At 39.2% G+C, this 12,116-nt stretch overlaps 1 protein-coding gene across 3 annotated transcripts in view; it reads right to left on the bottom strand.

The window, feature by feature from the left end:
• The window catches only part of Ap1g1 (adaptor related protein complex 1 subunit gamma 1), an 85,421-nt gene that overhangs the window by 35,264 nt on the left and 38,041 nt on the right, over window positions 1-12,116 (bottom strand). For all 3 annotated transcript variants that reach the window (XM_021220805.2, XM_021220806.2, XM_029532332.1), the window contains exons 3-4: window positions 9,216-9,340; window positions 1,162-1,303 (exon numbers count right to left, since the gene is read on the bottom strand). In XM_021220805.2, the coding sequence (XP_021076464.1) occupies window positions 1,162-1,303; window positions 9,216-9,340 (267 nt within the window). The remainder of the gene's footprint in view (window positions 1-1,161; window positions 1,304-9,215; window positions 9,341-12,116) is intronic.

Genomic DNA, 12,116 nt, shown 5'->3' with positions numbered 1-12,116 from the left:
TTAATAGTATCTTGCCCTCAAATGACTCTTCTCAAGGCAAGAAAGTCACTTAGGGGGCTAGGAAATACAGCTCAGGAGTAAATGAGCACAATTCTCAGTTTAAACTAAAAGGAAAGCACACGGAGAGAAAAAAAGAGGAAGGAAGGATGGGTTAGTGTAAATGGACTAACTAGTCTCTACTACAGGAAAGACAGCCTTCCTAATCTGTTTCCCAGAAAGGAAGGAGAGTTGAAGACTGACTCGGGTGAGCCCTCAAAGTAAATACAGCCATAACTTTACTCAAATGCGGCACCAACTTAGATCGACTGCTTAGAAAAGATTCCTGCTAACTCCTTTCCACTTTATGGGGAGGCATTCCAATCTGGGAAAAGGTGCTTTATTTAATACAATATTGTACATTCTAAAAGAGTAGTAGTTGTCACAGTATTGAAAGCACTGGCATACACACTAAGGAAGCTTGTGTTTGTGTGCATAATACAGAATCCTAAGAAATGGCCCTATATGATTCTTAATCTCACAGCAATAACAGATTCAATAAATGCTAACAAAATGATAGTTTATGCTCATTTCTTGGACATATACACTCTACCCTTCCTTTATCAAGGTTTTAGGACTGAAGCAAAACTGTAAACTCAATGAAAAATGTTTAAAAACAAACAGAGGCATGTAAATTGGAATAAGAGCATTCTCTCTATTACTACCCTCATCAGACACAAGATTTTGGGACGTGGCCTCCATCCTTCTCTCCCAGCCACCTAGGCCCCAGCAGGACTGCCCTTAAAGGACACATAGGCGCAAGTACAAAGACATGAGCACATGTGCCACTTAGTACAAAAGTCAATGAGAAACTGTTCATTATCACAATTTTAATATGTGAGATGATTTACAAAGTAGTCAGGTATGCCACTGAGGATCTAGTTTGTCTATAAATTACTTCTTTAAAAATAAAGAGGAATCTAAATTTATGTCTAACCACTTAAATGTATTGGCTGAATAAAGAAAAATATTTTAATTTCATCTAAGCTTTCAAAAACAACTACTCAAAAATAAGAGAAAAAAAAAGAAACAAACAAACAAACAAAAAAACAAACCAACTACTCTGGCTTCTCAGTTCCATAACACGCCTAATCCAGACAGACACTTGACTTAATGCAAAGTTACCTTTTTTCTTAAGTAAGAGTTGGAGGTTTTCAGAAGCTTTTCTACCTCTCCTGCAAGATCTCTGCACATCTCTGAGGAGCCCATGCAGCCGAGGGTACAAAGTGCTAGCCCCTGCACAAACTGCGTGCTATGATTAAGATCACTGTAAGAGAAAAGGGTAATAAGTTGGAACAAATCCTCAGCTTCTCCACGAACCAGCCTAACAAAGTTTCAGGATTACTCCACTAAAATATAAAAAAGCTAAAGGGCTGAAGAGATGGCTCTGGAGAAAGAGCTTGCCTTGTAAACTTAAGGACCCGAATATAGATCCCTAAATCCCATGAAAGCCAGACTTAGTAGCACATGTGTGCCCTTTGGCCAGACGGGAAGCGGAGATAGAAAAATCTCCAGAGGCTTTTGCAGGACTGCTAGCCCAGGATATGAAATGGGAGAACAAGAGATTCTGTCTCAAACAAGGTAGAAAACAGGACTGAGACATAAGGCTATATAAGTACTATATAGCACATGTGCACCCTTAAATGTGAACACACATGAACACGCAATACACGCACAATAAAAATTCATTTAAAATTAACATAATTAAATTATGCTTATTCCAACTTTATTTTAAATTATTAACATAGCGAACCAACAATGTCTAAAATTTCTATCCAAGGTTTCAAAATGACAAACAAGAATATGTTACCTGTTAGATATTAAAGATATCCACTTTAGAAAACTTAGCAACCACTGAATGTAAAAAGATGTAACAAAACTGTCTTGAAAGATGTCTAAGAGATGATCTAGTACTGCCTATAAGAAAAGTTAAGATTCATTCTAACTGAAATTCTTTTATAGACAGGTGTCAACATAAAAGTGGCACACACGGGCTGGAGAGATGGCTCAGTGGTTAAGAGCACCAACCGCTCTTCTGAAGGTCCTGCGTTCAAATCCCAGCAACCACATGGTGGCTCACAACCATCTGTAATGAGATCTGACGCCCTCTTCTGGTGTGTCTGAAGACAGCTAAAGTGTACTTAGATATAATAAATAAATCTTTAAAAAAAAAAAAAAAAAAAAGTGGCACACACTTTTAATTCCAGAACCTGGGAAGCAAAGGCAGGAGAATGTCTATGAGTTCCAGGCCAGCCTGGCCTACATAGTAATTTCCAAGCCAGCTAGAGCTACATAGTGAGACCCTGTCTCCAATAAATATCAAAACACAGTAAGAAAAGGAAATCTCAATTGATAATGAATTTAAGATAATGTAAACAAAACAGAAACACTCTGACTTTTTGGACTTCTGTTAGCCATGTTACATCAAATATATTTTTATATTTCTAGTCACACTTATTCAAGAAGAAAAAGCAGTAATTGTTTTTACAATGATAAAAATAGCACTAATCAAAGCACATACTAAGGTAGTCACTTAGTTACAAAGGGCCATCCTAAGTTTTTCTTAAGAGATCAATGTGGTATGAGAGTCCCTGTACACTGGAAACTGGGTCCCAGTGTGCTCATGGTACAGACAGTGAGGCTGGGTCCCAGTGTGCTCATGGTACAGACAGACAGTGAGGCTGGGTCCTGGTGTGTTGTGTTCATGGTGCAGACAGTGAGGCTGGGTCCTGGTGTGTTGTGTTCATGGTGCAGACAGTGAGGCTGGGTCCCAGTGTGCTCATGGTACAGACAGTGAGCCTGGGTCCCAGTGTGTTCATGGTGCAGACAGACAGTGAGGCTGGGTCCCAGTGTGCTCATGGTGCAAAAGACACGGAGCCTTGTAGGTCACTGAGACCCTGCCCTCAAAAGCAGCATTGGTGTTAAGAACTCAACATTTGCCATAAAACTGAGGTATGTTAAAGGAGCAACAGATTCCTGCTTCCTGGTGTGACTCCTCCTTTCCCTAGTGTATACTCCTACTGTACGATGCTATTGGCCACAAGGCTCTCCTTAGAAGCTAAGCAGTTTGGTAGGCTGCCACATCATGGACTTTCAGCCTCTAAATCTGAAAACTAAAATATTTTTCCTTTTATAATATAGCCTCAGAATTCTGATCATAACAGAAAATAAGTATGACTACATAAAACAGCTTTTTTTAAAAAAAAAGGCTGAGGTATTTAAAACATGAAGCATACTTACAGACTGTAAATAACTCTGTTATTCAGAAGCCAAGTCATCATATGATCTATGATACTTCTTTTTTTTTTTTTTAAGATTTATTTATTTATTATATGTAAGTACACTGTAGCTGTCTTCAGACACTCCAGAAGAGGGCGTCAGATCTCATTACAGATGGTTGTGAGCCACCATGTGGTTGCTGGGATTTGAACTCTGCACCTTTGGAAGAGCAGTCGGGTGCTCTTACCCGCTGAGCCATCTCACCAGCCCGATCTATGATACTTCTACCAGCTGGGTTCTAAGCATTCCATATCATTTAGCACAACATAATTCAAAGCAGTGATTCTCAATCACTGCTGGTGACCCCCAACCATAAAATCATTTCACTGCTACTTCATAGCTGTTATTTTGCTACTCTGTTGAATTGTAATATAAATATCTGATATGTGGGATGTCTGATATACACGCTCCAAAGGGGTTACAACCTACGGGTTCAAAGGATTTCTGCAAGTCTCAAGGGCTCATGAGATCCAAACTGCTTTCCTAATCCTAACACACTGCTGTCACCTGGTGGGAAGCTGCCTGTCCACACCCCAGACAAGGCAGCATATAGCAACCACTGTGCTCACCCCTGCACAGCTGAGGTAAAGAGCAAGGATGGGGAAGGAAGGCAGCCACAGCTACACTAACACCCAGCAGTAGTGACACACAACTGTCTGTGAATCTATCACTCAGCATGCCAAGATCAATCAGAGGTACACTTTCTAGACAAACAGTCAAGTGAACCTGTAATGTCAAGAGGAACAACTCATATTTGTTGCCAATGACATAATCCAAGCTTTGACGTAAAATCTAGAATTTTGGAAAACTATCATCACCACGAACTTGACAGTTTATAAATAATAACTTGCGGTAAAATCAGTGACAATACTAATCTATGACATTGTTAATATTTTAAGCTGAAACATTAGTAAAAGATCTATATAACTTTGCCAACATTTTTTCCCCAAGTGGTTCTATTGTGGTGATATAACTTAAGGGGAGAATGAGCTGGCTCAAGGGATAAGGCACGTTATTGCCCACCTCAGCTGGTGATGAGGTCAGTCTTCAGAGCCTACAAGGGATAGAAAACCAATTCCCCCATATTCTTCTCTGACACCCATACACTCAGCCCAACACACACACACACAAAAGTAAATGTTTATAAAATTTTTTTAGCTGGGTGGTGGTAGTGGTGTCAGCAACAGAGTACAACTTTAATTCTAGCACTCAGGAGGCATAGACAGGTAGATCTCTGAGTTGGAGGCCAGCCTGGTCCCCAGAGTGAGGTGCAGGACAGCCAGGGCTACAGAGAAACACACAGAAAAAAATTCTTAATGTTAAAGTGTAACAGACCAGTGTATTGTTAAACTATTAATACATCAGGCAGAGTTTCACAGTCCACACTATACTTCACTGTTAAGAAGTGGCTATGTTTTCATTTTTAGCATAGTAGCAAAGAATATTGAGTTATTAAAAAGCCATCTTCGACTTTTCATGCTGCTGAGACTGAACAGGCATATGTTAAGCAAAACCTCTATCTACCAGGGGCTGTATGCACAGATCTGTGTTTATTTTTTATTTATTTATTTATTCATTCATTCATTCATTCATTTATTTATTTTGGTGTTTCGAGACAGGGTTTCTCTGTATATCCCTGGCTGTCCTGAAACTCACTTTGTAGACCAGGCTGGCCTCAAATTCAGAAATCCGCCTGCCTCTGCCTCCCAAATGCTGGGATTAAAGGTGTGCGCCACCACGCCCTGCGGGATTATTTTTTATTTTGATGCAGAGTCTAAATTGCTGTGTGTAGCTGCTTGTATTTTGCTAATTTGGGTCCCCCCCCAAATTTGTATGAGAAGATCTAGAAACCTGCCCCTAGTTAACTCTGATTGGCAAATAAAGATGCCAGAAGCTAACAGCTGGGGAGAAGAGAGGTAGGATTTAAAGTTCCTGGCTTCCTCAAGGAATTAGGAGTAAAGGAGAGACGCCATGTCTTAGGAGTGTGCAAGACAGAGACAAGAGACACCATGGGGTAGAGAGGCAAGGAGAGTACCTTGGGCTCTGGACCAAGAAAACATGGCCCAGAGGGTTAACTAATTGAAGTTTTAAGAGCAGCTGAGATGGAATATAGAAATCAGTAGGTAGCAACTAGGTAACTTGGAGGGAGGTGATCCTAGCAGCATGGAAGTTTGGCAGATGCCCAGCTATTGTGCTGCTTAAGGCATCTTAACATATAAAGACTGTGTGTATGTCTTTCATTTGGGAAAGTAGCAACCCCGTACTGGGATTTATTAAAATATTAATACTAGAGCCCAGATCCAACTTGAACTTACTCTGTAGCCCAAGCAAATCTCAAATTTATAATCCTCTGGCTGCAGCTCTGGAACACATAGGATTATACACCATGCACCTGCCTACTTTACCCTTCTCCACATTACACTTGCTAAATGTTCTCTACCTCTACCAGTCAATATTCTACATGAATGCCGTCCTCCTTTGGATACAGTGAAAAAACATAAAATAATCTCACTCTTTACACAGGAATTTTTTTGTAATTTAGAAAATATTCTCACAGAATTGTTTACTTATAGCTAGGCACATGCCTACAATTCCAGCTTATACCAAGTTAGCTTGAACTGCAGACTCCATCTCCCGTACACAAAAAGATAAATTATACAATTAACACAATATCTCGTTACTACTCTCTAGGGGAGTGGGCCACACTGGGTAAACCCTTTACTACTAAGTTACCCCTCCCACCGAGGGCATTATTAGTTTTTTTGGTTTGGTTTGGTTTTTTTTCAGCAGTCTCTGTTATGTAGCTCTGTCTGCTGTCCTGGAACTCGCTACATATATATCGGGCTGTTCTGAAGTCATAGGGATCCACTTGAAAATGCCTCATGAGTACTGGTTTAAAGGAGTGAATGACCACACCATACCTAGCCCCATTATTAGTATTTTCAACTAATAAATAAATAAATAAATAAATAAAGCTTAAAAGTTAAGTTTACTCCTTTATACCAAATTTAGCAGTTTAAAATTATTAAAATAAATTTGAATATGGTTTTTAACACTTAGGGGCCCAGCTCCTACAAATATTTAGTTGACTTTGTATCCATTTTTCAATATTTAAGCATATCTTCAAAAATGCAAGTTCTTAAATATTAGATTCAGTTTCTTAAAAGACTTCATTTTAAGATCTTTAAGTATCTTGTTTTCCCTCTGCCAATGAATAAGGCAGCTATTCAGTATTAAACTTTAAACTGTTGCTATACCATGAACCTTATAAATATATATATATCCAAAATTTAAAACACACACACACACACACACATTTGTTAACAGACTTTCATTAGGGAGAACAGAAGGGAGACATGGGATAATACAATGCTTAAAATGAAATGCTTGATCAATTTTTAATTATCTGAAAACACCCTCCTCTCCTAAATCCACCTGGGACTGGCACCCTAACAACTGAAAGCAAGCTGGGAATGGTGGTATATACCTGTAATGCCAGCATTCAGAGTCTGAGGTGGGATAATCTTGAGTTCAAGTCTAGCCTGGTCTACACAGTGAATTTGAAACAACCTGACATTCATAATGAAAGGGTTTGGTTTGTTTGTTTGTTTGTTTGTTTTGGAAACAGTGTCTCACTGTGTAGACCAGGGTGACCTCAAACTCACAGTGATCCACCTGACTCAAGAAGCATGACACCACACCAAGTTAAGATTTTATTTTAAAATTTTTTATTTTAAATGTTTATTTTTAAAAAAAAAAAAACTGGGCTGGTGAGATGGCGCAGTGGGTAAGAGCACCCGACTGCTCTTCCCAAGTTCCTGAGTTCAAATCCCAGCAACCACCTGGTGGCACATAATCATCTGTAAGGAGATCTGACTCCCTCTTCTGGAGTGTCTGAAGACAGCTACAGTGTACTTACATATAATAAATAAATAAATCTTAAAAAAAAAAAAAACCTAACAAAAAAAAACAAAAAAAAAAACAACCTAAAACACAGTTTGCTTTTTAGTTTTGTTTTCTTGGGGGTGGGAGGATTGTTTTGTTTTGTTTATGTGCCTCATTTTCAACTTTTATCAAGCTCCAAGGCTACCCTTTGGTTTGGTATTAACTCTAACAAGCCTTGCTGCCGGGCATAACTACTAGCTTATCTCCACATGACTGGGCAACAGACCATTAAAGAAGCAAAGGGAAAAACTTCCCTACAGCCCTGACCACAGCAAATGTGGAAGAGAATCATGATGACCATCTTAAGGATGTATTTTCATGTCACCAAGGGCTGCTGTTCATAACTGTCTACTCTCTGCCCTGGTGCTTATAACAGCCCCTGATATGTAGGCAGGAGTGCGATAAAAGATGAATAATTAATCCACCTAGATGTTCACTACTCATATTTCATAAACCCCCCTCAAAGAAAGACAATCCTTTCTAAAATCAAGTTTACAGGCTGCAATTAGGTGCTATACTTCATAATTACAGCCAAATTCTAACTCTCACTTTGAAATATTCTATTACAATGTAAAAGTTGATGTAGGTCAGTCCTAAAAGAGAGAAATGCACACAATGGAAATGTCTACTAAGACAGCCACCTATACTCTAATGCCTCGCCTATCCCCTACTTCTACCTTCTATCAAATACAGAATACAAACAAAAAAGAAAATTTAAAATATTAAATTACTAGCTGGGTGTGGTGGCGCATGCCTTTAATCCCAGCACTTGGGAGGCAGAAGCAGGCGGATTTCTGAGTTCGAGGCCAGCCTGGTCTACAAAGTGAGTTCCAGGACAGCCAAGGCTATACAGAGAAACCCTGTCTCGAAAAACCAAAAAAAAAAAAAAAAAAAAAAAAAAAAAAAAAAAAAAAAAAAAAAAAAAAAAAAATTAAATTACTGATTAAACCAATACCAAAAGTTACCTTTGACTATTTCAGATTTGCAGAATTTCCTTAACTTTCAAACTTCTGTATATTTGTTGGCACCATGTCACCAGACAGCCCAGATTAGCCTTGAACTTGTGATCTCCTGACTGAGTCTGTAAGTGGTAGGATCACAGGTATGTGCCACTGCAGCCTACTCACAGACTACTGTAGGAGGGACACTAGAGCAAACAGCTAATTTCCTCCTAGAATCCTCTCATTTCTCCACACAGCAGGTGTTCCTTGGTTATTCCACAAAGTGAGTAAATACAACAACTACTGCCTCAGTGAGGACACTGTAGACTTTAAGGAACCAAGCCATGCTCCAGCGACCCAGGCTAGCCTGAGGAAGCAAGACTCTGTCTCAAACATCTTCAGGGCTAGTGAGATGACTTAGTAAGTAAAGCACACCACATGAGCATCATGACCTGCGTTCAATCCCTGGAAATCATGTAACAGTGGAAGGTGAAGACCAACTCCACAAGGCTGTCCTGACACACCCACACCCCCCACTGACCATGCTCCCCTCACATACAGGAGATCACATACACACGCAAAACAATGAAATAAATCTAATATTTTCACAAGGATTGAGTACAATTCCATACTACTAAAATTTCAGTCCCAAACTCAGAATATAGATTAGTATTAATAAAGGCAATATTTCATTATTCATGGTATCCAACATACTAGAAAGACAAAAATATGAAAATCCAGATTTCACCAAAGCTTTCTTCTGTTTTCTAAGAATAGCAAATACTTATCTAATTGTTAATTATGTACTGTGCCCAAAGATGCACAGCAATGCTTTGGTTTTCTTTTGCTTAGTATCTTTAAAATATTAACCACAATCAAGAGTCACTCAAAATATATTCTGGACAATAAGTATAAAATCATTAAGTAGCCACTCTTACTCCCACAAGATATCCTGAAAAGACCAGAGCAGTTGTTATGATGGGGAAGGAAGGGGCAGGGGCAGGTAAGACTTACTTCTTGATACAGTTGGTCATGAGAAGATGCACATCTTGTCTTTCATCTAATAACAGCATTGCTCCTAAATAGCCAATGCGTTTGTCTGTGAATTTTTGTGAGGCGATTAGCTTGAGGCACTCCAACTACAAAAACAAACAAACAAACAAACAAACAAAAACAAAACAAAAAAGAAAGAAAGAAAAGGTGAGCAGAGAGGGCAGAGCACTGTGCATTTGTGCATTTATACATTGGTTTGCATTCCTATGGCTCAGGCATTGTAAGTTAAGGATGTCAGCTTGGTTCCCAGGGCGCACAGCAGGTAGCTCCAGCTCTAGAGTATGCTGACTGCACTCATATACATGTGGTGCACATACAAACAGCCATACATACCTACATATAAAACAATAAATCATTCAGCAGCTAGAAATAAAGAACTTTACATACCTTAGATATCAAAATGTACAATGAACTCAAAAAGTAAATGAACCACATCTGGAGCTTAAACAGAAAAATCAAATGCAGAAAGAAAATTAAATCTCCAGAGTGAAACACAATAGCAATACTAATCAAAATTGTTTTCTATATTTTTTTTCTTCACATAATTATTAGAGGAGCACTTGTCTAGCCTGCGTGAGATCGTTGATTCACAAAATAATGATAACAACTATTATTAAATAACTCCTCAAAGCTTAAGAGCCTTTTAAAATGAAACTTTGCCTTTCTTGAAAAATCACAACTACTCTGATACACTTTAAGGTTCCAACTAGTCAAAAGGGCCAAACATACTGAGCTAGTGTTTAAAGGACATACACAAATCAAGCTCTCCAATTAGAATTTTTAAATTACTCTCTCCTTTTGAATCATGCATTGGCTTAGGAGCCTCCACCAGAGAGCTGTGTACATTAAGAAGCACCGGTCAGTCATGGGAGACTGCTGTCCACTATGAGTTCTTCTAGTGGGCTCAAGGGAAATGGAAGAAGTATGCTTGAGGCTATTCTTAATTATCCTTTTAAAGTACCTGGATTTACAAAAGAACCTCAAGTTAGGTGACTGGCTACACTATCACAACACTAAATCAGGGAGGGATAAGGGGGAAGAAATCCTCTGTAAGGGGAGGTGGGCAGGAGAGCGAAGAGGTAAACGACAGCCCTACCCTTCCTGCTACATGTCCTATGGCAATTTTTAAAATGATTTCTGCATAGAAGTTCATGTTGTTTTTAACAATGTATGTAGAAAAGACCTACTGGTAAAAGAGCCGATCAGAATTAACAATGTTGCCAGAACTTCCCTATTCAAGCAGGCCTGCTAAGGTAGGGCAGGCCTGGAATCCCAGCAGAAAGATCAGTTCAAGGTCAATTTCAACTCTACAGCAAGTTTGAGGCTAACATGGGCTATGCATCCATCACACTACCTCAAACCCTGTAACAAAAATTCTACTTTATGCTTGTTTTTCAAATATTCCACTGAATACTTTTATAAAAATTTTGTTATGAAAAAATCCTTCTAGACTCTGATAGTACCAAAGTTTTCATCATCATTACTGAATCTTGCTCATGGTCAGCTCTAAGCACCAGGCAAGTAAATGACCCAACCCCATTCTTGCTTAGATTACTCAGTGAGCAGGCATCACTCACAGTTAGTGCTGTGTCTGAATGAATAGTCATAAAACCTATTTCTTTCTTTATTAAGATATAATTGTAAATCATATGGGTTAGCATCATTTGGTTTTCCGTGAGTTGTCTTGTCTTAACTCCACCCCAGGGCTGGAGTTAATGGTATTCGTGAGACCATACCCATCTTGCTAAGTAGATCCTAGGGTTTGAACTCAGGTCCTCACAGTTGCACAATAAGCAAGCTTGGCCACTGAGCTACCTATCTCTCCAGCACCCACCTTTTTTTTTGAGACAGGTTTTAGGCTAGGCTAGCTGGCCAGTGAGCCCCATGGGTTCTTGTGACTCAGCTTCCCAGCCCTGAGATTACAAGGACACACCATGACATCTGCTTTTCTTTTTCTATTTGGTTATAAAGAGCAAGCTCAGGTCTTCACGATTGCTACACAAGGACTTTACTAACTAAACTTAGCTCCCCAGTCTAGCCCCACTATTCATATCCTAGACAATCTTAAGAGGAAATGGACCTGTATACCTAATTCCATGGCCAAAGTCAAAAGACAAATGCACCTTGGGGAACATTTGTAATTCATTTCACACTCATGAGGTCTTGTGTAATGGTATCCTACCAACTAATTGTAAAAAAAGACCAAAAATACAATATTAAAATAATAAAGATTAGGCCAGACAACACCTAGAAAACAAAACACAGCTCAAACAAATTAAGTTAACCTCATAAAACAAATGTAAATTAAACTGAATAAATTCCTAAGCTATTGAATTACACACTTGAAAAGTGTGAGATGTATGATTTATAAAAATAAGCCTGGATGGAGGTATTTAGAGGGAGAGTAATAAATCCCGACCATATAGAGATGCTATTTTTTTTTATGGTTTATTTATTTATTATATGTAAGTACACTGTAGCTGTCTTCAGACACCCCAGAAGAGGGCGTCAGATCTCCTTACAGATGGTTGTGAGCCACCATGTGGTTGCTGGGATTTGAACTCAGGACCTTGGGAAGAACAGTCGGGTGCTCTTACCTGCTGAGCCATCTCACCAGCCCTAGAGATGCTATTTTTAAGATTTATTTTTATGCCAAGCATGGTGGTCCTTTAATCCTGCATTTGAAGCAGTAGTGGACAGATCTCTTAACTCTAGGATAGCCTGGTTTGCAGAGTGAGTTCCAAGACAGTCAGAGCTACGTAGTGAGACCCTGTCTCAAAAAATGACCAAAGAAAGAAAAGGAAAAAGAGAAAGACAGGGAGAGGGAGTGGTGAGAGGGAAGGGAGGGGGAGGGGAGGGGAG

This window comes from Mus pahari, chromosome 20 (genome assembly GCF_900095145.1).
Source record: "Mus pahari chromosome 20, PAHARI_EIJ_v1.1, whole genome shotgun sequence".
Lineage (NCBI taxonomy): Eukaryota > Metazoa > Chordata > Mammalia > Rodentia > Muridae > Mus > Mus pahari.
The sequence above is the reverse complement of the archived record's forward strand: the minus strand, read 5'-3'. Positions and strand labels throughout refer to the sequence as shown.